We start from the raw sequence: 26775 nt of genomic DNA on the forward strand, positions 1-26775 counted from the left end.
AATTTGGAGATCCTGTTCAATTGTGGTAAAACTATGTCCGGTCTCTTTCATATGGATGCTCATGGCTGAGTGTTTATTGTGCTTTTGGGCATTGAAATGTTCTGCATATCTAATTGCAAAGCTTCTACCAGTTTGACCGATATATGAACTGTTACATTCAGCACATTTTAGTCTATAAATGCCAGAGCCCGAAAATTTATTGTTGTCCGAGTTTATCTTATCGTGGTTGAAAAATAGCTTTTGGTTAGAATTATGGGTCTTATAGGCTACCTTAATATCATGTTTATTTAAAGGGGTAGCGATTTGATGTATAATGGGGTTAACGTAGGTGAAAGATGCATATTAGGCTTATTAATTTTTATTGGGGAGAGGTTAGTGGCCAATTTCAATTTCACTTCATTGATTATTTTCTGTATGATTGAGGGATTGTATCCATTGAAAACAGCTATTTCTTTTATGGTATTTATTTCTTTTTTTAAATTGACGGTTGACATGGGAATTTTTAACGCTCTGTACACTAAACTGTAAAACGAGGCTTGTTTGTGCGATTGTGGGTGAAGAGAATTTTGTTTCATGGTTGTGGGAGTGAATGAAGGTTTTCTGTGAATCTGGAAATCGAAATTGTTTAAAGTCCTGGTGATTGTAATGTCTAAAAAATTGATGAAATTATTGTCCTCATCTTCTTTTGTAAACTTGATGCAGTTATCAAGGCTGTTTAAGTAACTTAGTATGTCTTCACTATTGTTGCAGCTTTTGTCTATTATTGCTAGTGTGTCATTAACATAGCGTAGCCAAAGACACAAACCATTAATGCTGTTTGTTATTTTACTATTTTTGAGGTTGTCCATATAAATTTCGGCGAGTATTCCCGAAATGGGATCACCCATGGCTAGACCTTCTTGTTTGTATATCTTATTATTGAATATAAAATAATTGTTATGAAGGACGAATGGGTAGTAATTTTAAACATTTTTCTATTTCTAACTGACTTAAGGTGCTGTGTTTAGAAAGATTAGTTCGTATGATTTCGATAGTTTTCTTAGCGGGAATGTTCGAGAACATATTGGTAATGTCAAATGAGCACATTATGTGGTTAGGCTGCAAATTAAATTTATTTAAAGTTTCGCATAATTCTATTGAGTTTTTAATAGGGTGCTTATTATGAAATGTGAAATGTTTCTTAAGGAATTTTTGGAGGAACTGAGAAGTTTTGTACGTTGGGCTGTTTCGACATTACCAATATGTTCTCGAACATTCCCGCTAAGAAAACTATCGAAATCATACGAACTAATCTTTCTAAACACAGCACCTTAAGTCAGTTAGAAATAGAAGAATGCTTAAAATTACTAACCTTCGTCCTTCATAACAATTCTTTTACGTTCAATAATAAGATATACAAACAAGAAGGTGATCCCATTTCGGGAATACTCGCCGAAATTTATATGGACAACCTCAAAAATAGTAAAATAACAAACAGCATTAATGGTTTGTGTCTTTGGCTACGCTAGGTCGATGACACACTAGCAATAATAGACAAAAGCTGCAACAATAGTGAAGACATACTAACTTACTTATACAGCCTTGATAATTGCGTCAAGTTTACTAAAGAAGATGAGGACAATAATTTCATCAATTTTTTAGACATTACAATCACCAGGACTTTAAACAATTTCGATTTCCAGATTCACAGAAAACCTTCATTCACTCCCACAACCATGAAACAAAATTCTCTTCACCCACAATCGCACAAACAAGCCTCGTTTTACAGTTTAGTGTACAGAGCATTAAAAATTCCCATGTCAACCATCAATTTAAAAAAAGAAATAAATACCATAAAAGAAATAGCTGTTTTCAATGGATACAATCCCTCAATCATACAGAAAATAATCAATGAAGTGAAATTGAAATTGGCCACTAACCTCTCCCCAATAAAAATTAATAAGCCTAAATATGCATCTTTCACCTACGTTAACCCCATTATACATCAAATCGCTACCCCTTTAAAAAAAACATGATATTAAGGTAGCCTATAAGACCCATAATTCTGACCAAAAGCTATTTTTCAACCACAATAAGATAAACTCGGACAACAATAAATTTTTGGGCTCTGGCATTTATAGACTGAAATGTGCTGAATGTAACAGTTCATATATCGGTCAAACTGGTAGAAGCTTTGCAATTAGATATGCAGAACATTTCAATGCCCAAAAGCACAATAAACACTCAGCCATGAGCATCCATATGAAAGACACCGGACATAGTTTTACCACAATCGAACAGGATCTCCAAATTTTAAAAAGACTAGATAAAGGCAGGCTCATGACCGGGTTCGGAATCTTATACATTTTTTTGGACCAAAAATATAATAAGAATAAAAAGTTAAAGGATCCAATAAACAACCGAAGCCCTCTTTATGAACAATTAATATTTTCGCTCAATAGTTTCAATCTGAAAGACAAAAGACTTGTTAACGTTCTCAAAACAAGCTCTCCAAGCACCCCCACTAAGCCGCTCAACTCATCGCGCCCCTATTCTCCCTCCAATACACACAACTCCTCCCCAAGTGCCAATCACATACCCACAGCTCCGCCTTCTCAAATCCACTCCCATCCTCTAAGACGTCACACATACAACACGAGGAGCAGGACATTAGCGACAGCCAGTGCTCCACAAACCTCCTAGCAATTAGGTAACAGCTCAACAGCTTTCAAGGTGAGTTTTAACTTTCACATCATTTCTCAATAATCTCCCCCCTTTTTTCTCTTTTTCCGTTATTTCACTTAACTAATTAAGACAAATCCTCCATTTTCAGATTCCCTCACATGTAGGACAGCTCAAACACCGATTGCACTGCACAACATTTTCGACCGTTGCTCATTCAACCAACAACTGACTTTCCCACACTTCAACAACAAAATATACACAAACCTCTAGTCAATTAGGAAGAATCTAATGATGTTTTTAACTAACTTCATTTGAAGCCGGTGTTGTTTTAACTCTGTCTTAGCACGGCCTCTTTTTATAATCAACAAAAGCTGTTCACTTGCACTGTGCACTCCATTCACATAGAGAGTGACCAACGGAGTTGACTACCTCATGAATCCTAGGACGAATTATTTTGGTTGGAGCCAAATTACAAATAGACAAATTGGAATGTTTTACCTCGTCAATTTTAACAATTATAAATAAGTGTACAGTAATTATAAATTGTATTTTATTTTGCCAACATTTGTATATACTACGTAGAACTACCATTGAACTCAATATCATATAGACTTTGATTACTTTCATTGTTATACTGTACATATGATGGCCTCATTTTAATATTAAGAAACCACTAGTGTATTTTACCATGTGTAACTAGTCTATTGTTATTTCGTTTAGGATAGGACCTTGTACGTGTTTTTTAATGTATTCTTTCTCACATATTATGTTCATAATTTCCAACCAGATGTCTGGTTTAAATTTGAGGTGCTTTGATATGACTGATGATGCCCCACATGGGGGCGAAACATGTCTCCACTTTAACAATGTTTAACTAAAAATGTTAACATCCTGTAATGTATTGAATAGGTTGGAGTCCAATAAATTCTCTTATATTATTATCGCAGGGTGTGTTTCATTTTTAATGTGCAGTCAGTGACTAGTGCAAGAGTGTATTTTAGGATCTCACCTATTCACTGTTTGTTTTCTGTATTTTACTCTTTTTATGAAGAATGGTAGGTGTCAAGATATAGAAAGACAGTGACAATTATTTCCCTTCTTTTTAAATGTTATGTGTTCTTGAATTTATTTTACATTTTATTTTTTACTTATTCATATATATGAGTGACACTCTCCAGGAAACCATACCTTAAGTTGCAATGGGAATGTAACATTGGCGATTTAAGGCGTGGTTTCTTTAATGAAGTTCCTGCATTGTCTTCTTGTACCAAAATATGAAATAACCAGCTTGTACATCAAGATAATGCATAGTTACAATTATAGACAGCAGACAAAGGATAGCAGCATATGATGGTGGAGGAGGGTTGTCCTTTTCTGTTTTCATGTTTGACCTTGTCTCCCTCTTCTCACATTGACCTGTCATTGTGTTTATCCTGTTACCATATGTGTTCCTTTTCATGTTCTTGTCTTTCTCTCTATATATTACTTGATTTGAGACTTGTTTTGTTCCTTTCATTATTTATATTGACCTGGTGGGATCTGTTACTCCTTTTATGTTTCTTCTGTGTTCCTAGTCTTTACTACCTTTATTCAGCCTTTCTCCTGTGTTTATCTGTCTTTCTTCTTATCCTGCACCTCCAAAATCAAGAAAATATATGTCAAGATGATCTCTTAGTGAGTGCTGAAGCCTGCTGCCCTGATGGAATCGGTAAACAAAAACAAGCTTGTCGGGGACTGAGAAGAAAGGCGTGTAGGAAAACTGAGATAGATAACGAGAGAGACCATTTGTTTGAAGACTACTGAATGAAGATATGCATATAATCCTTGTCACCTATCATTTTTATCTTATTATAGTACATATTCCTGCCTCTCTGTATATGGCTTCATTCTTAATAAGTTTACCATCATTTCTTCCAGCTGCCACTCCACCAGAAGCCATTGGCCTCCCATGGGCAGACTAAATATACCTGTAACACCATAAATATTCTCATCTTGATTATCTATCAGATTATTATTTAACTTTGCACCAAGTTATCTTCAGTTTAATAATATAATGATGGATTGAAAGAACCCAGGGAGATCAAATATAGAATGATAATTAAACAAAATTTTCATGCAGCAGTTATTGCTTACCATTTCTAACTAACCAAAGATCACGATCCTCTCTGAGTAGTAGTACAGGTGCATACAACTGATAACTCCTGAGTGTGATTGTGGGGCATTAGATCTTCCTTCACATTGCTAATTACTTAGATGTATTTATTACAATAGTATACTGTAGGTTCAGCTGCGTGTTCTTGTGAACTGATGGCCCTTTTTTCCTGTATTGCTTCTCTTATATACTTTGTGAGATGGTGGTCTATCTCCTTGGATGAACGGTCAACAATGTGACCTTTGGTTCAGAGGGCCCCACTTGCAGTTTCCAGCTGAGCCAGGTATTTTAACTGTATCTGATTAATTCTTCTAGCTCAGGGGCTAGAGGTTTGTGTTCATACTCATTTACACAAAACAGATCATATTCCAACCATCATAGAAATGCAAAATAGTGAATACATCTCTACACGTAAGGTCACTTCAGGAAAAGCATCCATCCATAGAGCCAGACTTAAATGACATGTAGCACTGGTCCCAAGTATTTGGGAAATGGGCAGGAAGAAAAATTTTATAAGATGATGATCATGATGATCATGATCATAATCAGATCATCATACCATCACCATATGACCTCAGCTACTGGGCTCCAGATATTCTGAAGTAGTATCATTAAATTGTACTACTTCTAGTAGTGAAAATGGAGCTCTACTGACTAGGTGTGATTAGTTAATTCATTAACTGCCTTGGCTAGATATTGGTGCATGACAGATTTCTTTAACATACCTATAGTTATGACATAGAATGCCAAGGTGTTTTGCTTGCTTTTCATAAATGAACTACCTTGACATGGAATGACCATGCAGTCTTGGGGTTATGAGTTGGATACACTAACTCTCATCCACCAAAGCACCCATTTTGTGAAATGTAAATAATACAATATGCTGTGTTATACCTGCCTTTTCTATGTTTAGATAAATGTATTCATATTGAGCACTGAGAATAGCCGAATACAGTAATAAAGCATTCAGCAACTTTTGATTTCCAGTGATGTTTGATTTTAAAATACCAGACTCATTTGGGATCTCTGTCTGCAAACTCAGCATTCCTAATCATTATTAGTAATTTCATTAGCGGGTTGGATATCTTAGGGGTAGAGTGCTGGCCTGGCCTTCTAAGCCCAATTTGGCAGGTTCGATCCTGCCTCAGTCCAGTGGTTTTTGAAGATGCTCAAATACATCTGCCTTGTGTTGGTAGATGTACTGGCACATAAAAGAACTCCCACAGGACACTATTTTGACACCTTGGTATCTCAAAAAATCATAAAAATGTAGTTAGTGGGACATAAAACCAATAACATTATTATTAGCAATTTAATTTTTATTTGTTATTTCATTTTCTGATACAATCATTTTATGATTAATAGACTGCAGCAGGCAGAGAAAGAGTTGAATCAAGTGATGGCTGTCCTGCGAGAAAAGCAGCAGAAGTTGGCTGAAGTGGAGAAGCAAATTGCTGCTCTTGAAGCAAAATATGATGCTAGTGTAGCTGAGAAAAATGAACTACAACGTATTATAGAATTAACAGCCAACAGACTGGTTCGGGCTGGAAAACTTACTATGGCTCTGGGAGATGAACAAGTCCGTTGGGAACAGTCAGTGGAGGTAAGTTTATTAACTTATAATCTGTGCCAAATGGGAATTTGTATCAGTTGCAGTCATTTTTATGAAGTAAATATCTAATTTGGCCTGGTACTAGTGATACTTAATGCAATGAAATTTTTCATGGAATGCAACAACATAGTAGCTGCTTGATTCGACAATTCTGATTAGTGTCTCGATTCCTAATGCTTCCCAGTTGACAGAGACTATAATGTATAAGAATAATAATTTTTATTGCGCACAATGTGCAAAATTTACATATTACATCAAGTAAATTACAATTCACTCAAGGAGCACTTTGTTCAGAGCAAAATTGATTCAGAGAGACTGTTCTCTTCTTGCCTTCATTACGTGATATGTATCACACTGTTCATTGCACAATACACATACACACTCCTGGCTGGCCTGGTGGTAGGATTTCTTGGCACAGATACGGTGATGAAAGCCGTGTATTGAAAAGTGTGTCACCAAATGTCTCATCCAATCTTTATTTATCAGTGCGTCTGTACTGTAGAAGCTTTCCTCGATCGAGTCCCTTTTCTCTCATAGTTCTCGTAACAGCTCCTCGTATGCCAGCATTTGCTGTAGAGGCATTTGTAGTCTTAAATCCTCTAACAAGAAGGTTTCCCATGCTAATACATATACGTACCAAGATCGGGTGAATTTAGATACCCCTAGGACCCTCTTAAGGTATCTCGGTTTCATGCTTTCCAGTTCTCGTAGCTGTTTACATGATAGGTACTCCCATATTACTTCTAATCCGTATGTGAGCGTTGGTAGCACTTTGACTTGGAAAAGTTTCATGGCCGTCTCAAGTGACATTCTTTGCAGATGTTTGATTTCACTTATGCTTCTAAGTGCAGCAGCTAATCTCTTCTTTATGTGTACTGAGAAGGTCATCCTGGAGACTTGTAGTGTGATCCCTAGAGACTATAATGTATCATCTGGAAAGTAATACCTACATCAGGCTCAAAGTATTATATATTCCTATTTGTAAAATATTCCATAACTGTTGTATGCAAGACTATATGAAGAGTTGCATAGGACTCATCCACTCATTTGTCATCTGATAATAAACATGTATATGTAGGATAAAATGTAAGTAAGGCATTAAGGATCAACACATATGAAGTAGTCTACACATCTTTCTAATGATACTTGTGTTTTCTTTAACAAGACTATTTAAAATTGACAGCGATAAGGTTCATGAGCCTCCATGGCTCAGGTGGCACCGCGCTGGCCTCTCACTGCTGGATACCCTGGATCAAATCCCGGTCACTCCATGTGATATTTGTGCTGGACAAAGCAGAGGCAGGACAGGTTTTTCTCCAGGTAGTCCAGTTTTCCCTGTCATCTTTCATTCCAGCAACACTCTCCATTAACATTTCATCTCATCTGTCGGTCATTTATCATTGCAGCAGGCTTTGGCAGCCGGCGCATTTCCTATCCTCACCGCTAGATGGGGCTTCATTCATTCCATTCCTGACCCAGTCGAATGTCTGGAAGCAGGTTGTGGATTTTAAAAAAGTGTTCACAAATTACTCAGTTTTAAGATTACAGTGCATAAGATTCAGTAGAATTTTACAAATATTCTGCATACTCCTTATGAGAATAGGAACAGAACTCCTAAAATAAAGCTTTAACTTGTATTTTAAAGTTTGGTATAGAACCCTGCCGTGCTTTGGATTGGAGACCCAAGCATAAAAATGCATCAGCATAACCTGATAAAAATCCACGGATAAGACTATATTGAAGAGCTGTCCGAATTGCCAACACAGGCTTTGAACTGCCCTCCTCCTACTTTCTGTGCTAGCCTTGGCATACTCAAGCACTTGGGGGGTGGTAACGTTTGGAGGAAAAAAGTAACTAAGAAAAAATACGGAGTCTTATCTAATGTGAAAGTAAGATTTCTGGGTTCAAATATTTACTGGATACTGCTTAGCACTGCTAGAAATGACAAGAATCATGTAGTGGTGTTACGAACATCAATTTATTCTGAATTGTGACATAAGAAAAAAAGAACACTATTAGAATAAACTCTCCACACACGGTGGAATGAGGAAAAGAAATGAGCAAGTTACATTGACTCGCCTGAAGGGCATTCACTGACCTCACTTAGCACAAGCTTCATTTAGCAATGAGGTATAATCGAAGTCTGGCGATTAACATCATCTCTCTCCATCATTAATTTAATTGTTTCAGTCGATCACTACCATGTAATTTGAGAAGATGTCCCCTACATAATACATTCTATTCTTAGCAGATAAATAACTGATCCCTACGCCACATACTTAATACATGAGAAAAATATTTACATAACAAAAATAAACACACACAACACTGAGCAAAACTTCTCGGACTATCCGTAGCCTGACACCAAGACAGACAACGATGAACATTGGTTCTGTTTGAACTCAAAGAAATACACATTATACACTGAACACAATCAAAATCAAATCAAAATCTCTTTATTTGCAAGTGAGGTGTCTACCTCGGTGGCAAATGGTACACTAAAATACATTATTGTCAAGCACTAAATATTAAATTAACAAGAGAAGAAAATTTTCCTATAATACAATATTATACAATTTACGCTAACAATGTTTTCTATTAAACACGCAGCTCATCCTTACTAAATTTATATTGTTTACAAAATTCTACTTATAATATCTCCTGTACTACTTACAAATATAGTCAACTGATATACAGTATGTGGAATTACTTCAAATGATACTACACAACTGGCATAAGATTAATATTTACATTGCATTTATTTATGTACTTTTTTTTTTTTTTTTACCCGTTCTGGGTCCTAAGTAGCATAACGACCTGCTGCGTCTTAACCAGAGCCCCTTTTGTCACCATTGTACACAATGTACACTTTTTGCATGAACAGGGTCATTCCTCTAAGAAAAACATGGATACCACTTTCTTTTGCAATAGCTTAATGCAAGCTTTCATATGCCGGCTCATTCAGACTGGGCTCAAACCAGGCTCTTTCTGACTGAGAGATACATATCTGAAAATCCCTAGCTCTCTGTCGTCTCATACTACGGGACATTGGGGGGATATATAATTATCTGTTAACTACCACCCAAATTATCATGATATTATCATTTAAAACAAGTGTTCTTAAACTGAAATATTGAAGAAAAACAAAAGACACAGTGTGAAATCCAGGGACCATAGCTTTAAACTTCAATAACATAAGATGCCACTCTGCACATAGGGAAGAGAGAATGAAAGGAAATGTTTCTCTTCTATTGTACGCGACTCGGTCAGTGGGACGGTCCTTCCCATTTAATGGCTGCAAGGGTCCATGATTCTTCACACTTACAGCGGCTAGTTCTCCTCCAAGAATACACTTTTTATCGCTCTAATTCATTTATTACATATCATCGCAGAATTCCCAAGTAATTATTCATTTATTCTCTATCTTTCACATCGATTATCTTGGGGCAATATAACATTCGAATTCCTCATATCACATTTCATTGTAGACTATTTTGGGCATTCAGCCCTCTCATTACTTCTCATATCGCGTATCCTATACTGAGAGTCAACTCAAGACCTAAGCAGTCCCTTGGATGTTAGCCAGACTTTTGGTCATTGAAGAGGCTTCTGCAGCAGTAAATAGTTCCTATGTTTGTTGCTTGTTGCTGCCCAGTTTGGTTAGATATTCTGGTGAACTGACTTGACCAATTAAAAATTTTTGTGCTGTAAAAATATGGAGAATATTTCTCAAGTTGTATGTTATTTGGGTTCGTTACCAACTCTTACAGTATATTTCATACGTAGATGGCTGTGAATAGTTATTGTTCTCAGTGGTGTACAAAGCAAAATAAATAGTTATTTAACATGAGTTTGATATTTTATTGCATTGTGCACTTTTAAGCTTTGTTTGAGTTCATTCCTTTGCTGTGTAGTTTGCATATTTTTTACGGCATTGAAAATGGATCCAAGAAAACTGTTGGCAGTACTGGTTGCAATAGCATGCTCAATACCCATAATGGCTGCCAGCCGTGAACAACACGGGGATGATGCTGTGACGCTTGAGTAACAAGTGAAGTACTTTAAAGCTAATAAAAGTGTGTGGGGGGGAATTAAGTAGGAAGTCTAAACAAATTGTTATGAACGTTTAAAGTAGCCTACGAGATTAGAATCCACCGTGGACTGTGGAAGAAGTGGTGAAAGAAAAAACACTGTGCAGCTGACAGGAGTTTCTACATACAGTGTTTACACAGCTCGCACAGAATTGAAAGGAATTTGTATGTTTTCTTTTAGTGCCATATCGTATATGCTGACCTGTGGTTGTTTATATATGTCGTGACGGTTTCTGATGATACGCCTCCCTTGTCGCTGAAAATTTAATTTTAAGAAAGTGTCTGAATTATGTAAACAAGCAATCAAGGTGATAAGGAAAGTGAAATAAAATGTAACTCACCTAAGCTGCATGCCAGATTTCTGTGATAAAACGTTCGTTCGTTTTACTGTTCATCTGTAGGCCTATGTGTCAGCTCAGTTCGAACTATGCACTTGCCGTACAACAGGAAGGGCCTCAACATGGTATGGGTATAGGATCCTTAGCGTACTTGAAATAATAATAATAATAATAATAATAATAATAATAATAATAATAATGGTGATGATGATGATGATGCCATTGATGCTTTCACGGCCTGTACTTATAGACATGATACTGTATATACAGTATATAGTTATATAATAATAATAATAATAATAATAATAATAATAATAATAATAATAATAATAATAATAATAATAATAATAATAATTTTTTTATGAGGGATTGTGGAAAATCTTCAAAAAGACACTTGTGAAGGGTCCGCACTCCACAAGTGTGTGGGATTCTTACCCAATAAAAACCACACACCCTTTTCCCACGATGTGAGTCATCACCCCGGAACCGCTCTCGCATTACTTCAGGGTGATATAATGCTTTGTCTTTCAGACGTCTTCTTTCTTCATTTCTCCTTTACGAACGTTCGTATGCTTCCAAATGCTTCTTCTTCTGACGAAGGATGTCCTCCACATGTACTGCCACGCGATCCCAGGATTCCTGGTTTCGCAGCATCACCGAAATAACATTATCTGTTGTCAATTCTCCTAGTTCAGTTTTCACACATCTTCTCTGAATCATCCAATGGCCGCATACAAAAAAGGTGTGATACACGTTGTAACCGTACGTATGTACGATCCCCGAGTTTTTAGGTTAGGAAATTTTCGTATATAGTTTGTTAGGTTAAAATCATGCAATTTTGTTTATTTACCATGTAAAAACGTAATATTATAAGAAGAATGTATAATTAGGGAATATTGAATATGTTCATCATTATATTTTGTATAAATTTCCGTTTGGGTAAGAGTCTGTAAATATGGCCTAGCCGTAAGGATTGTGCAACCGGGAAAACTGCGACTATATCGGGAAGGACGGTTGAAGTCAGTTGGATGTGTTGCAACAGGTGGCTTGAAAACACGGGGTACGGCAGGTTGTATCGGTTGAAGAATTGGAGTGAATCAATGTGGACATACATGAGTGGACGGTCTATGTCACATCATATACTCGATAGCCAATGCGAGGGCTTTGTTTTGAGCGAGGTTTGTGTTGACAGAGTGACGCGGGAAGAAGTGCCGGTGTGAGCGTTGCTACCAGTGAACTTTTCAGGACGCGATAACCACGTGTAGCAAGCATATATAAGTGTGTACGCGTGTGCGGCGAGTCATTCTCATTCTGATTCTGATTCTGATACTGTGTGTTTCTCATTTGTACTGGTCTGCGGGAGCTACGTATTTGCGCAGTTTGCTATACGATCTGCTATTGTTTGGAGTATCTGTTACGGAGTGAACATGGTATAATCTCAACGACTTACCGGCTTTGCAGTGGACTTTCTGTAAAAGAAAGTGTTTGTTTGGAACTTGTCACCCGAGTATGCAGCTTCAGTTGGTGGAGAATTTTGCTGTTTGCTTGCCTCCGGACATGTAACGCTGTCTGTCCAGCCAGCAATTGTAAAGAAATTCAAGACGACGAAGAAGTGTAAATAAGGTTAGGGATGCTGTTAGTAAAGAAGGTTGCATCCATATGTAGAGAAATAGTCGTCGTACTTTTCTCTACCAGATTAGGATTCACGGTAACAGCGGAGTGCAGTGGGGCTCTTACCTGGAGGTATGTTAAAAGTATAATGATGTTCGATTTTTAGAGATGATTTTGTTGTATAGTATTGTGTATATTAGCTCTATGTAAACAGCAAGCACTAAGTGGGTTGCATTAGTGTTGATTTTGTTGGTGTTTGTCACATATTAGTTCTTGTTCGATGTCCTATTTTTATTGGTGAGTTTAATGATGTGTAATTTGCTTTTGTAGACAGCAAACGAATAAATCTCGTGAAGAGATGATTTTGTTGGATAGTATTGTGTATGTTAGCTCTATGTAAACAGCAAGCACTAAGTGGGTTGCATAAGTGTTTATTTTTGTTGGTGTTTGTCACATATTAGTTCTTATTCTGGGAGTAAAGTCATAGAATCAAACTTTAAGTGAGTCTTTTGTCAGTGGAGTGAGGCTGAACCTGGCATGTTACCCAAATTTAATTTCAGGGGTTATATAGCAACAGGTAAGGTTACAAAGCAAGTCTGGAGCCTCGTCAGCCTGATGACCGTCGCCTTGGGAGAGGGAGTGGCTCGTTGCTCTACATAATTAAATATTCCTGCAAGTGTTTTGCAGGTGGCGCCCATTATCCTTGTTATTTACACTTATTTGAGTCAACGTTTATCTGTTCAGTATTTCAATAGCTTGAGTAGTTACAATTGGCGCCGCCAACGTGAGGCAGAATGATATCCAGACTTGCTATATGACCTTGGTAGGCACATTTGGTCCAGTGTTTTAGCGAGCTTGTGTCAGGAGTTATGTATCGGTGTTGTCATGTTTGGAGTGTTATGTTTATCAGTGGAGCATGAATATTAGTGAGAATAATAGTAATGCTATAAATTTGAGAAGTGTAGTGCATAAAGGAAGCATGTCTGTTAATGATCAGGAGAGCAGCTCTGACACAAGCATACAAAGTTTTGATGAAAGTAGTTGTCTGAGTGAAAATATGTCTATGGAAAAAGTGTATGGAATTGTAATGGGGGGTGAAGGGGAAGCTAGTGAGCAAAATCAAAGTAACATGGGGGGTAATAATGAGTTTATGAAGTTAGTATTAGAGCAGTTGGCTAAATTAAGTGATCAAGGGGATAATTTGAGTAGTAAAATTAGTAATCAGGGGAAGGAATTAAGTGATAAAATTGAGAGTCAACAGAAGGAGTTGCATAGTTTTGGCAAGATGCTTACAGAGAAAATGGAAGAGAAATTTTCAAGCATTAACAGAGAACTGCAGAGTGTTAAGGTTAATACAAAAAGGAGGTTTGAACTGGTGGAAGAGAAATTTATGAAGGTGGATGAGATTAAAATGAGGCAGGATGTTATAGAGAGTAAAGTTGAAGGCCAAATCACTCAATTTCAAAACCAACATGTTCAGATGGAAAAGGACAAAAGTGAACTTAGATCTATTCTTGAGGAGAAAGTGGAGAGCGTGAAGTCTAGTGTGACAGAAGAAATTCGAGGAATGAGAATTAATATGGACACTAGAATTAAGGAAACAAAAGAGAAAACTGAAAAGTTAGAGTGGGAATTTACTAATTTAAAGTCGAAGGGGTTAAACATGACTGAGGTAGCACAGCAGATTGAGGTGGTCAAGGAAGTAGAGTTACCACGGTTCAATAATAGGCAATTAGGTCCTATGGAATTTCTCAAGGTAGTTAAACAAAGATTTGGGAAAGGGCTGTCAGATGGTATCACCCAGTGGGATACCGTAGAGGTTAAGATTTCTGAGGCTCTTATGGGGGAGGCTAAACTCTGGTATGATGTATACAGGGAAACGATTACTTGCTTGAGTGAATTTGAAGTAGCCTTTAAGGCCAAATTTTGGAACAATAGTATTCAAGGGAAAGCTAAAGACAAAATTAATTTTGGCAGATATAGGACTCAGGGAGGGGGTAGCATGACTCAGTACTTCTTGGAGCATGTGTTACTAAATCAGAGCCTGAACTTAAATTCATCAGAACAGGATATAGTGAGAAGGATGTTGGGACATTTTTCTGAAGAGGTTCAGTTGGCAGCATGCATGCAGAGAATTGAAACTATTAAGGATATGGAACAGCTGTTAGAGAGGTTCGATTCCTTAAGTTCTGCTAGGAATAGTGACAGTCATTCCAATATCCGCCAGAATGGTGGACAGAGACAGAATGGTCCAGGAGAGTACCATCGATACCCTGACCAAAACAATCGAGGTGGCAACCACAGAGGGCAAGACCCAGGGAGGAATAACCGTGGTTATGGCAGAGGTTCTGAGTCCCGCAGATATGTGGAAAATCGGGACAGGGATGAACAAGGATCGAATGGGAATCATAATCCAAATCAAGATGATCAGCCACCAAGAAGAAATTTAAACGCTTAAGGGGCGGGCGAGATAGGTCAGGCGACTTGTCCCTAAATGAAGATGCTGTTGTAACATGTGCTATGAAGGAAATTAACTATCAAATAGATGTTCAAGAGGATCTGATTAATGACCACATTGCTGACAAGGGTAATTTAAGTAACATGCCCATTAATCCCATTATTGAATTCTTTATTGTAGGGGAGAAGGTAAAAGTGCTTTTGGATACAGGTAGCCAGAAGTCCTGTATTAATAGTAGATTCTACGAGGAGTTGAAGTGTAAAGGAGTTGAGTTTGAGGAGATTCCTGTGTCTAATGTATATGTGATTTCTGCTGTTGGTAACAAGTCGCAAAGAATCAAGAGCCAAGTCCTTGTTAAAATGGGTATTGGGGATGTCATGATTGAACAGATATGCTTGGTGGTTCCAAATTTAATTTATTCAGTTATCTTGGGTTCAGATTTTCTGAGTAGGAGTAAGTGTAAATTAGATTATCTGCATGCTGAAGTAAGTTTGCAGACAGGGGAAGATCTGAAATCTGTTAGGCTGGCCTACTGTGTGACAGAGAACCAATTTGCATATGGGATGTGTCATATTCAGGTGGTGAAAGAGAAAAACTTGTCCTTGTCGAGAGAGCGAGACTTTGGAGAATATTGTGATGATTCAGAGAGAGAAGATGGTAGTATCCCTGAGGGGAAGGGGAACTTTAAGAGTAAAGAGGAGGAGATTAGAGCAGTTGCAGAGGAGGTGGATCTAGATAAAGATCAGAAGGAAAGATTATTAGAGTTATTAATAGAATGTAAGGAAGTGTTCTCTGAGAAACCTGGAATGACAACTTCATATGTACATTCGTTCAATGTTACTGACAGGTCGAGTTTTGATAGCTATCGGTATCCCATACCCCACGCATATGCTAAGGCTGTAGATGATTTAATTAATGAAATGTTACTAGATGGGATTATTGAGAAGTCGGTGAGTCAGTATGTGAACCCTTTGATTGTTGTGGGTAAAAAAGACGGCACAGTACGCATTTGCTTAGATGCTAGGCAGATAAACAAACGCATCACGGCTGATCATGAGAGACCTGAGACCACAGAGGAGCTCATTCAGAGATTCGAGGGTAGACCTTGGTTGAGCTCTGTTGACTTGAGTTCAAGTTTTTGGCAGGTCCCTCTCAGAAAAGAAGACAGGCCATTGACAGCCTTTTTACATCGTGGGAAGCTGTACCAGTTTTGCCGCGTACCATTTGGCACTAAGACGTCGTCTTCTGCCTTGATACGAGCATTAGATATTGCACTTGGTCCAGAAACTAATGAGTTCACGACGACGTACATTGATGACTTAGTAATTGCTTCTAGAACATTCGAGGAACATTTAGAAAACTTGTGCACTGTTTTTAATAAATTATTGAGATCTGGCTTCACCTTGAAATTGAGCAAATCTAAATTTTGTACCCATAGTGTCATTTTTCTGGGGCATGAGATCACACCTGAAGGTGTGACACCTGAGATAACTAGGCTTGATAAGATCTTTTCGGCTAAGACACCTAGGAACGCTAAACAGTTGAGATCATTGCTAGGTGTATGTAACTATTTCAGGCGATTCGTGATTAAGTACTCCTATCTCACAGAACCGTTTAGAGAGCTACTAAAGCAGAATGCTCAATGGAAATGGACAAAGAGGCACGATGAAGCGTTAGAGGCTTTGAAGAAAGGGTTTCACGAGGCAGTCATATTGCGATACCCTAAGCCAACGCTGGGCTTTTATGTGATGACCGATGCATCTGATTTAGGCATAGCCGCGGCGTTATGCCAACCTGACGAGGGAGGTAATTTTGGTGTAGTTTCTCTGGCCAGTAGAGGGCTTAACCCTGCCGAGAAAAGTTACACTGTAAGTGAGAAGGAATTGCTTGCGATTGTATATGCACTTAGAAAATTTAGAGTTTATTTGTTAGGCAGGAAATTTACGATCTACACAGATCATCATGCTCTTGCTTTCATTAGGACCTGTAAATTGATCTCGGGTCGCTTGTCGCGGTGGATACTGGCAATCCAAGAGTACGACTTCGAAGTGGTTCATATAGCAGGGAGTGAGAATGCCTTTGCAGACTATATGAGTAGGTACCCCGTTGACATGCAAGGGGAGGTAAGGAACGAAGAGAAGGAGGGAATACTCATATGTAGTTTGAGGACGGAAGATAGTAAGCAAGAGAAATTAAGACTCTTAAAGATGAGAGAAGAACAGCTCAAGGACAAAGAATTGAGAGAGATTAAACTAGAATTGGAAGTGGAAGGAGATGGAAAAGATATACTTAAGGGGAGTAAGAAATATAAGTTGATAGGTGACTTGGTGTCAAGAGAGGATTTTAAGGGGCGTTGGAAGGTGGTAGTACCACAGTCCCTCAGGCCAGATATAATTTGGTTTTACCACATAGAGCTGGGTCACTTTGGAGCAGACAAGGTACTGGATGCCATACAGGAGAATTTCATCTGGAAGAATATGGGGAGAGACATTAGGAAGACTTTGGCAAAGTGTGATTCCTGTCAAAGAAGTAAAGATCCTAATCGTTATCTGGAGGGCCCGAGGCAAGCGGTGGTGACAGATGGACCTGGAGAGTTGGTTTGTGTAGATCTGTATGGTCCTCTTGTCAAAACTAAGTATGCATATCAGTATATATTTGTTGTTATTGACTTATTCACCAAGTATGTCAAATTGTATCCTTTGCGTAAGGCCACTGCAAGGGCCTGTGTGGGGAAAATTCTGGAGAAGTACATACCGGAGTTCGGTAAACCAAAAAGAATCTTGTCGGATCATGGATCCCAATTTACTTCACGTACATGGAGGGACGGACTGAGTGATATTGGTGTTAGCGTACATTACTCTTCCATACGATATCCTCAGGGAAATATGTCTGAGAGGGTAATGCGTGAGCTAGGCCGCATGTTTCGCACATACATTAGTGAAAACCACAATTCTTGGTTTAACTACTTGGAAGGTGTGGAACATTGGTGCAATGTGACGAGACATGACAGCACTGGATTAACACCAATTGAGCTGCAGTTGGGTCGTAAGCCTGAACGGGAATTGGCTAGGATTCTAGGTCTTTCCACAGGCGAAGATGTACCTAAGGACTTGGTGATTGATTTAGCGAGGCAGAATTTAAGGAAGGCAGGTGATAGGAGAATGATGCAGCAGGGGAGGCATCATGGAGATAGTTTTGAAGTAGGGGAGGAGGTGTTACTAAAGGTTCCACACATTTCATCTGCAGACAACAAAGAAATTCATAAGTTTTTTAAATTGTATCAGGGACCTTATACAGTAGGTAAGAAAGTTGGCAAGTGTGCTTATCACCTGTTGAATAACAAAGGTGACATGATTGGTACACACAATATTCACAATCTTAAGAGGTATGTAAGGTGAAGTATTGTAAGTTCGGATGTTTTGTGTATGTTAAGAAGAATATGTGAATTTGCTTTAAATCCTGAGTGACTTTGACAGGCTGTGTAGGCTGCTGTACTGAAAAGACTGTGATTTGCTCAGATGTATTGTATATAATCTTCACAAATCAAGGGGAGGTATTGTAACCGTACGTATGTACGATCCCCGAGTTTTTAGGTTAGGAAATTTTCGTATATAGTTTGTTAGGTTAAAATCATGCAATTTTGTTTATTTACCATGTAAAAACGTAATATTATAAGAAGAATGTATAATTAGGGAATATTGAATATGTTCATCATTATATTTTGTATAATTTTCCGTTTGGGTAAGAGTCTGTAAATATGGCCTAGCCGTAAGGATTGTGCAACCGGGAAAACTGCGACTATATCGGGAAGGACGGTTGAAGTCAGTTGGATGTGTTGCAACAGGTGGCTTGAAAACACGGGGTACGGCAGGTTGTATCGGTTGAAGAATTGGAGTGAATCAATGTGGACATACATGAGTGGACGGTCTATGTCACATCATATACTCGATAGCCAATGCGAGGGCTTTGTTTTGAGCGAGGTTTGTGTTGACAGAGTGACGCGGGAAGAAGTGCCGGTGTGAGCGTTGCTACCAGTGAACTTTTCAGGACGCGATAACCACGTGTAGCAAGCATATATAAGTGTGTACGCGTGTGCGGCGAGTCATTCTCATTCTGATTCTGATTCTGATACTGTGTGTTTCTCATTTGTACTGGTCTGCGGGAGCTACGTATTTGCGCAGTTTGCTATACGATCTGCTATTGTTTGGAGTATCTGTTACGGAGTGAACATGGTATAATCTCAACGACTTACCGGCTTTGCAGTGGACTTTCTGTAAAAGAAAGTGTTTGTTTGGAACTTGTCACCCGAGTATGCAGCTTCAGTTGGTGGAGAATTTTGCTGTTTGCTTGCCTCCGGACATGTAACGCTGTCTGTCCAGCCAGCAATTGTAAAGAAATTCAAGACGACGAAGAAGTGTAAATAAGGTTAGGGATGCTGTTAGTAAAGAAGGTTGCATCCATATGTAGAGAAATAGTCGTCGTACTTTTCTCTACCAGATTAGGATTCACGGTAACAGCGGAGTGCAGTGGGGCTCTTACCTGGAGGTATGTTAAAAGTATAATGATGTTCGATTTTTAGAGATGATTTTGTTGTATAGTATTGTGTATATTAGCTCTATGTAAACAGCAAGCACTAAGTGGGTTGCATTAGTGTTGATTTTGTTGGTGTTTGTCACATATTAGTTCTTGTTCGATGTCCTATTTTTATTGGTGAGTTTAATGATGTGTAATTTGCTTTTGTAGACAGCAAACGAATAAATCTCGTGAAGAGATGATTTTGTTGGATAGTATTGTGTATGTTAGCTCTATGTAAACAGCAAGCACTAAGTGGGTTGCATAAGTGTTTATTTTTGTTGGTGTTTGTCACATATTAGTTCTTATTCTGGGAGTAAAGTCATAGAATCAAACTTTAAGTGAGTCTTTTGTCAGTGGAGTGAGGCTGAACCTGGCATGTTACCCAAATTTAATTTCAGGGGTTATATAGCAACAGGTAAGGTTACAAAGCAAGTCTGGAGCCTCGTCAGCCTGATGACCGTCGCCTTGGGAGAGGGAGTGGCTCGTTGATCTACATAATTAAATATTCCTGCAAGTGTTTTGCAGGTGGCGCCCATTATCCTTGTTATTTACACTTATTTGAGTCAACGTTTATCTGTTCAGTATTTCAATAGCTTGAGTAGTTACAACGTTGCCAATATCATCGCAGTATATGCATGCTGCGTCACTCGCTCTGCTCACTTTATGCAGGAATTTCTGGAAATATCCATGTCCTGTTAGAAGCTGCGTGAGGTAGTAATTTACTTCACCATGGGCCCTTTCAACCCAGATATCCAAGCGTGGTATCAGTCGCTTGGTCCATTTGCCTCGAGGGTCACTTTCCCATCTGAGCTGCCATCGCCTCATCAGTTGACTGAAGGTGCTCTTCTTTGCACATTTCTTTCCCAGCTCTCCTTTGGTACGCCAGATTTCATGCCGCTCCAATGCGAGTAGGTCTATTGGGGCTATTGCTGCCATCGTGAGGATTGCCGGTTCGAAAACAGTGTGGTATGCACATGCAATACGTAAAGCCGCTCTCCGTTGTACGGCAGCTATCCTTCTCCGATACCAAGCAAATCTCAAGAATTCAGCCCAGATTTCAGAGCCATATAGAAGCACTGACTGAACCGTCGACATGAGAAGACGTGGTTTACTGGATTTCGGACCTTTAATATTTTCCATTAGTCTGCTAAGTGCAGTCATGTATTTTACTGCCTTGTCTGTCACTCTCTGAATATGAGTCCAGAATGTGAGCTTGGAGTCAAGTGTCACTCCTAGATATTTTGTGCTCGCAGATGTTTCTATCACTAACTCTCCAACAGTCATTGGTACAAGAGTTTCGATCCTTTTCCTCGTGAGAAGAACTATCTCCGTTTTGTGTTCGGCTAATGTTAGACTAATACCAATATAAATGGTCCGTTATTGGACATTATAAATTTTCCAGCTAACTCATTCTTGGTTGCCAGCATTTCGCCCTCGTGTGCTAGGGTGGGCTTATCAGTTGGTACCTAGCACACCTACCAATACGCTGGCTAGTGCATACCGTGGAGGCCACTGCGTAGGCTAACTGGAGCCACCGGCAGTGCCAATGCACTAAGAGACTTTGTCTCATTACCAAAAATTGATGCCTGCTTGGCCATCGTCGTCACAGTCAATCCTCTCTGGATGGTCTGGGAATAGTGTATCCACAATTTGTTTAATTGTTTGCGGATCCGCACTCGAGGTTGAAAATGTCCCGAGTTTCTTCATGACAACTATGGGAATCAACATCTATATCATAATGTTAGACTGTCACTCATCATCTATTCTTTTATGTGCCACATCACCTGGTTCAGTTTAATTTGAGCCATTTCAACATTACGAGCTAATATCAAGGCGGCCACATCATCAGCGTAGCCCACAAGCTTCGTGTCCTCTGGCATCTCCAAACGTAACAAGCCATCATACATTATGTTCCAAAGATCTGGACCAAGGATCGATCCCTGCGCTGCACCAACCGTCAGACGTTTTGTCTTTTCTCCGTCTTCCGTATCATACAACAGAGTGCGATCTTTGAAGTAATCTCTCATTATGCGCATAAGATATTGTGGTAGCTTGAAAGTTTCTTCAAGAGCTAACAACATGTCACTCCATCTTGCCGAATTGAAGGCATTCTTCACATCCAGGGTCACAAGAAGTGTCAATGTACGGGAATGATGGTTGCCCGTTTGTGCCCTTTCTGCTGTATTCACCACCTCCCACACTGCATCTAGCGTCGAGTGTCCTCTCCGAAATCCATGTTGGCAAACAGATTGATCCCCTGCTAGTTGAACTGCTGAGAGGATTCTGGGCTGCAGAAGTTTCTCCAGGCCTTTTCCAGCTGTGTCCAGCATACATAAAGGTCTATAACCACCAAGTTTTCCTTTGCTGATCAGAACCAAACGAGCCATTTTCCATCGGGGACTAAAACCACCCGTTTGCAGGCAATGATTGTACATATTCAGCAACAGTTCTGGGCATAGTTCTGCTATTATCTTTAGCACTTCTGCAGGTATACCATGTGGCCCTGGAGTTTTCTTGTTTCTAAGAGAGCTAATAGCTCTATTCAGCTCTTCTACAGTGAAGAGGGGTATATCATCCAGTTCTTTCTCATTGTCACAGTCAATCCTCTCTGGATGGTCTGGGAATAGTGTATCCACAATTTGTTTAATTGTTTGCGGATCCGCACTCGAGGTTGAAAATGTCCCGAGTTTCTTCATGACAATCTTATAACCTTGTCCCCATGGATCATCTTCTACTTCTTTAAACAGTGCCCACCATTTATTGGCTTTACTTTTTCTGATTGCATTACGGAGTTCCTTCTTCGCTGACTTGCACTCCGCTGTGACTGAGGTATTCTCTTGACTGCCTGTCATCCTCTGAGCCCTGCGTCAAAGTCGCAGACAATTCTTTCTCAGTTCAGCAATCTCTTCGGTCCACCAGTACGCTGGGCGCTTGCTGCTTTGCGTTCTCCTTCGGGACATTGAGGCGTTGCATGCTTGATGGATTAACTGCATAGTGAGTTCAACACATACACCAACTGCTTCTTTCCCTCTATGAGCAAAACATTTTTCAGTTATGTTGTCCATTCCATTCCGAATTACATCAATGAACTTTTCCTTGTCGATACCGGCTACGTTCCACCATGCTGGCCTGCGCAAGATGTTTCTTTCTTGAGAAGATTCTTGGAGCAGTCAAAAGATGATATATTGATGATCGCTCCCCGTGTAGTTCTCGATCACTTGCCATTCAGAAATCTTAGGCGTAATATCCTCTGATGAGAAGGTTACATCTGGTATTGTTCCCTGACATCCTGGCCGTCAAAATGTTGGCACATTTCCAATGTTGTTGACCACCAAACCTGTTCTGGCTACCATCTCCATTATACGACGTCCTCTGGAGTCTGTTTGTGGCATGCCCCATTCCAACGCTTGAGCATTTACGTCACTAGCGACCACTAGTTTTTTTTCTATTCTGCGTATTACGTCCTCAAGACCATCAAGTTTCATCTGAAAGTTGGAAACAGATTCATTTGGTGTAAAATAACAGCTTACAATAGTGATTCCCCCAGTCTGTACCCAAACAAAACTGTCATCGCATCCATGCTGTGTTACTGGGACTTTTCCTGGATCTGGTATCCAAATTGCAGCTGTTCCGAGGTTATCCACAAACCACCCTGGATGGTCTCTCTCTTGATATGGTTCGCTAATAATAACGATGTCTACTTCCATCTCGTAAATCAGCTGTGTCATAAGATCGTTAGCTGTTTGACTCCTGTGCATATTTGCTTGAAGTATTCGCATCATTTACTATGATTTTTTGCCTTTTCCAGAGCTGCACGAAATATTGCACATGCTCCTGATCCAGGAATATGATTTCGTTCAGCTTCATTGACATCCTTGTCTGAACAAAGCATGCATCGTAAATTGTTCTTTTTACAGTCTACTGCCTTGTGGCCAGATTCTCCACACTTAAAACAGAGCTTGCTTCTGTCGGGGCCTGTGCAGTTCCTTGCCAGATGTCCATATGATAGAAGCAGCGAGGTAACATGGTTCTAGCTCGTACTCTGCAGTATAGCCATCCTATCTTGATTCTTCCTGCTTCCAGTAGCTTCTGAGCGTCCTCGTCTTTGGTTTCGAAGATGGCAAGTTTCTGTCCCCAGCTGTTTGGTTTTGAGACCGATATTTTCAGTTCTCCATGGGAATTGCCAGAATCTCGTCTTACAGCTTCCTCCACGTCTGCGGCGGTAGTGACACCATCCATGGCTCAAATCTCCAGTGTAGTTCGTGCGATTAAAGCCTTTACATTGCCATCTCGTCCGAGGGCATCTCTCAGAGAATTACTGAATACCTCCCTATTTTCAATATTAGTTGTTTTGTTAAATTCAAGAAGAACAGCTCCCGCTCTTGTTTTATGGATAGATCGAATGCCTGCTCCACTGTCTTCCGGCTTCACCCTGTCCCTGAGATATCCTTCAAAACATCAGCGAATAATAATAATAATAATAATAATAATAATAATAATAATAATAATAATAATAATAATAATAATAATAATGTTGTGTTTGAGTCATCAGTCCATAGACTGGTTTGATGCAACTCTCCATGCCACCCTATCCTGTGCTAACCTTTTCATTTCTACGTAACTATTGCATCATACATCTGCTCTAATCTGCTTGTCATATTCATACCTTGGTCTACCCCTACCGTTCTTACCACCTACACTTCCTTCAAAAACAAACTGAACAAGTCCTGGGTGTCTTAAGATGTGTCCTATCATTCTATCTCTTCTTCTCGTCAAATTTAGCCAAAGCGATCTCCTCTCACCAATTCGATTCAGTATCTCTTCATTCGTGATTCGATCTATCCATCTCACCTTCAGCATTCTTCTGTAACACCACATTTCAAAAGCTTCTATTCTCTTTCTTTCTGAGCTAGTTATCGTCCATGTTTCACTTCCATACAATGCCACGCTCCACACAAAAGTCTTCAAAAACATCTTTCTAATTCCGATATCAATGTTTGAAGTGAGCAAATTTCTTTTCTTAAGAAAGTTCTTCCTTGCTTGTGCTAGTCTGCATTTTATGTCCTCCTTACTTCTGCCATCGTTAGTTATTTTACTACCCAAGTAACAATATTCATCTACTTCCTTTAAGACTTCATTTCCTAATCTAATATTTCCTGCATCACCTGCCTTCGTTCGACTGCACTCCATTACTTTTGTTTTGGACTTATTTATTTTCATCTTGTACTCCTTACCCAAGACTTCATCCATACCATTCAGCAACTTCTCGAGATCTTCTGCAGTCTCAGATAAAATAACAATATCATCGGCAAATCTCAAGGTTTTGATTTCCTCTCCTTGGACTGTGATTCCCTTTCCAAATTTCTCTTTGATTTCCTTTACTGCCTGTTCTATGTAAACATTGAAAAGGAGAGGGGACAAACTGCAGCCTTGCCTCACTCCTTTCTGGATTGCTACTTCTTTTTCAAAGCCCTCAATTCTTATCACTGCAGACTGATTTTTATACAGATTGTAGATAATTCTTCGTTCTCGGTATCTGATCCCTATCATCTTCAGAATCATAAATAGCTTGGTCCAATCAACATTATCGAATGCCTTTTCTAGATCTACGAATGCCATGTACGTGGGCTTGTCCTTCTTGATTCGATCTTCTAAGATCAAACGTAAAGTCAGGATTGCTTCACGTGTTCCTACATTTCTTCTGAAGCCAAACTGATCTTCTCCCAACTCAGCTTCAACTTGTTTTTCCATTCTTCTGTAAATAATACATGTTAAAGTTTTGCAGGCATGAGATACTAAACTAATAGTGCGGTAGTTTTCACACCTGTCAGCACCGGCTTTCTTGGGAATAGGTATAACAACATTCTTCCGAAAATCGGATGGGACTTCTCCTGTCTCATACATCTTGCACACTAAATGAAATAACCTTGCCATGCTGGTTTCTCCTAAGGCAGTCAGTAATTCAGAGGGAATGTCATCAATTCCAGGTGCCTTGTTCCTATTGAGGTCACTCACAGCTCTGTCAAACTCTGACCTCAAAATTGGGTCTCCCATTTCATCAGCATCAACAGCATCTTCATGTTCCAGAACCAAATTATCTACATCTTTACCTTGATACAACTGTTGGATATGCTCCTGCCATCTTTCTGCTTTGTCTTCTTTCCCTAGAAGTGGCTTTCCATCTGAGCTCTTAATATTCATTCACCTAGATTTCCTTTCTCCAAAGGTTTCCTTGATTTTCCTGTATGCAGCATCTACCTTTCCCAGGACCATACAGCCTTCGACATCCTTGCACTTCTCCTTCAGCCATTCTTCCTTAGCTACCTTGCACTTTCTATCCACTTGATTCTTTAATCGCCTGTGTTCTTTCCTGCCCTCTTCATTTGTAGCATTCTTGTATTTTCGTCATTCATCAATCAGGTCTAGTATCTCCTGAGTTATCCACTGATTCTTAGTTGATCTTTTCTTCCTTCCTAACATTTCTTCAGCAGCCCTACTGACTTCATTTTTCATGACTCTCCACTCATCCTCTATAGTGTTTCCTTCAGCCTTTTCATTTAGTCCTTGTGCAACATGTTCCTTGAAACAATCCCTCACACACTTTTCTTTCAACTTGTCTAGATCCCATCTTTTTGCATTCTTTCCTTTCTTCAATTTCTTCAACTTCAGATGGTATTTCATGACCAACAAGTTGTGGTCAGAGTCAACGTCTGTTCCTGGGAAAGTTTTGCAATCCAACACCTGGTTTCTGAATCTCTGCCTAATCATAATGAAGTCTATTTGATACCTTCCAGTGTCTCCAGGTCTCGTCCACGTATACAGCCATCGTTTGTGGTGTTTGAACCAAGTATTGGCAAGGACTAAATTATGATCAGTGCAGAATTCAACCAGCCGACTTCCTCTTTCGTTCCTTTGTCCCAATCCAAATTCTCCTACTGTACTACCTTCTCTTCCTTGGCCTACCACTGCATTCCAGTCTCCCATCACAATTAGATTCTCGTCACCTTTTACATATTGTATTAAATCTTCTATCTCCTAATATATTCTTTAGATTTCTTCATCATCCGCTGAACTAGTAGGCATATAGACCTGCACTATTGTGGTGGGCATTGGTTTGGTGTCTATCTTGACGACAATAATTCTTTCATTGTGCTGGTCGTAGTAGCTTACCCGCTGCCCTATTTTCTTATTCATGATTAAACCAACTCCTGCATTTCCCCTGTTTGATTTTGTGTTGATAATTCGGTAGTCGCCTGACCAAAAATCTTCTTCTT

At 39.2% G+C, this 26775-nt stretch overlaps 1 protein-coding gene across 1 annotated transcript in view; it reads left to right on the top strand.

Moving 5' to 3' along the window:
- The window catches only part of Dhc16F (Dynein heavy chain at 16F), a 1052459-nt gene that overhangs the window by 710151 nt on the left and 315533 nt on the right, over window positions 1-26775 (top strand). The window contains exon 45 of the mRNA XM_068227815.1: window positions 6182-6419. Coding sequence (XP_068083916.1) covers window positions 6182-6419 — 238 coding nt within the window. The remainder of the gene's footprint in view (window positions 1-6181; window positions 6420-26775) is intronic.

Source organism: Anabrus simplex, chromosome 5 (assembly GCF_040414725.1).
Source record: "Anabrus simplex isolate iqAnaSimp1 chromosome 5, ASM4041472v1, whole genome shotgun sequence".
Classification (NCBI taxonomy): domain Eukaryota; kingdom Metazoa; phylum Arthropoda; class Insecta; order Orthoptera; family Tettigoniidae; genus Anabrus; species Anabrus simplex.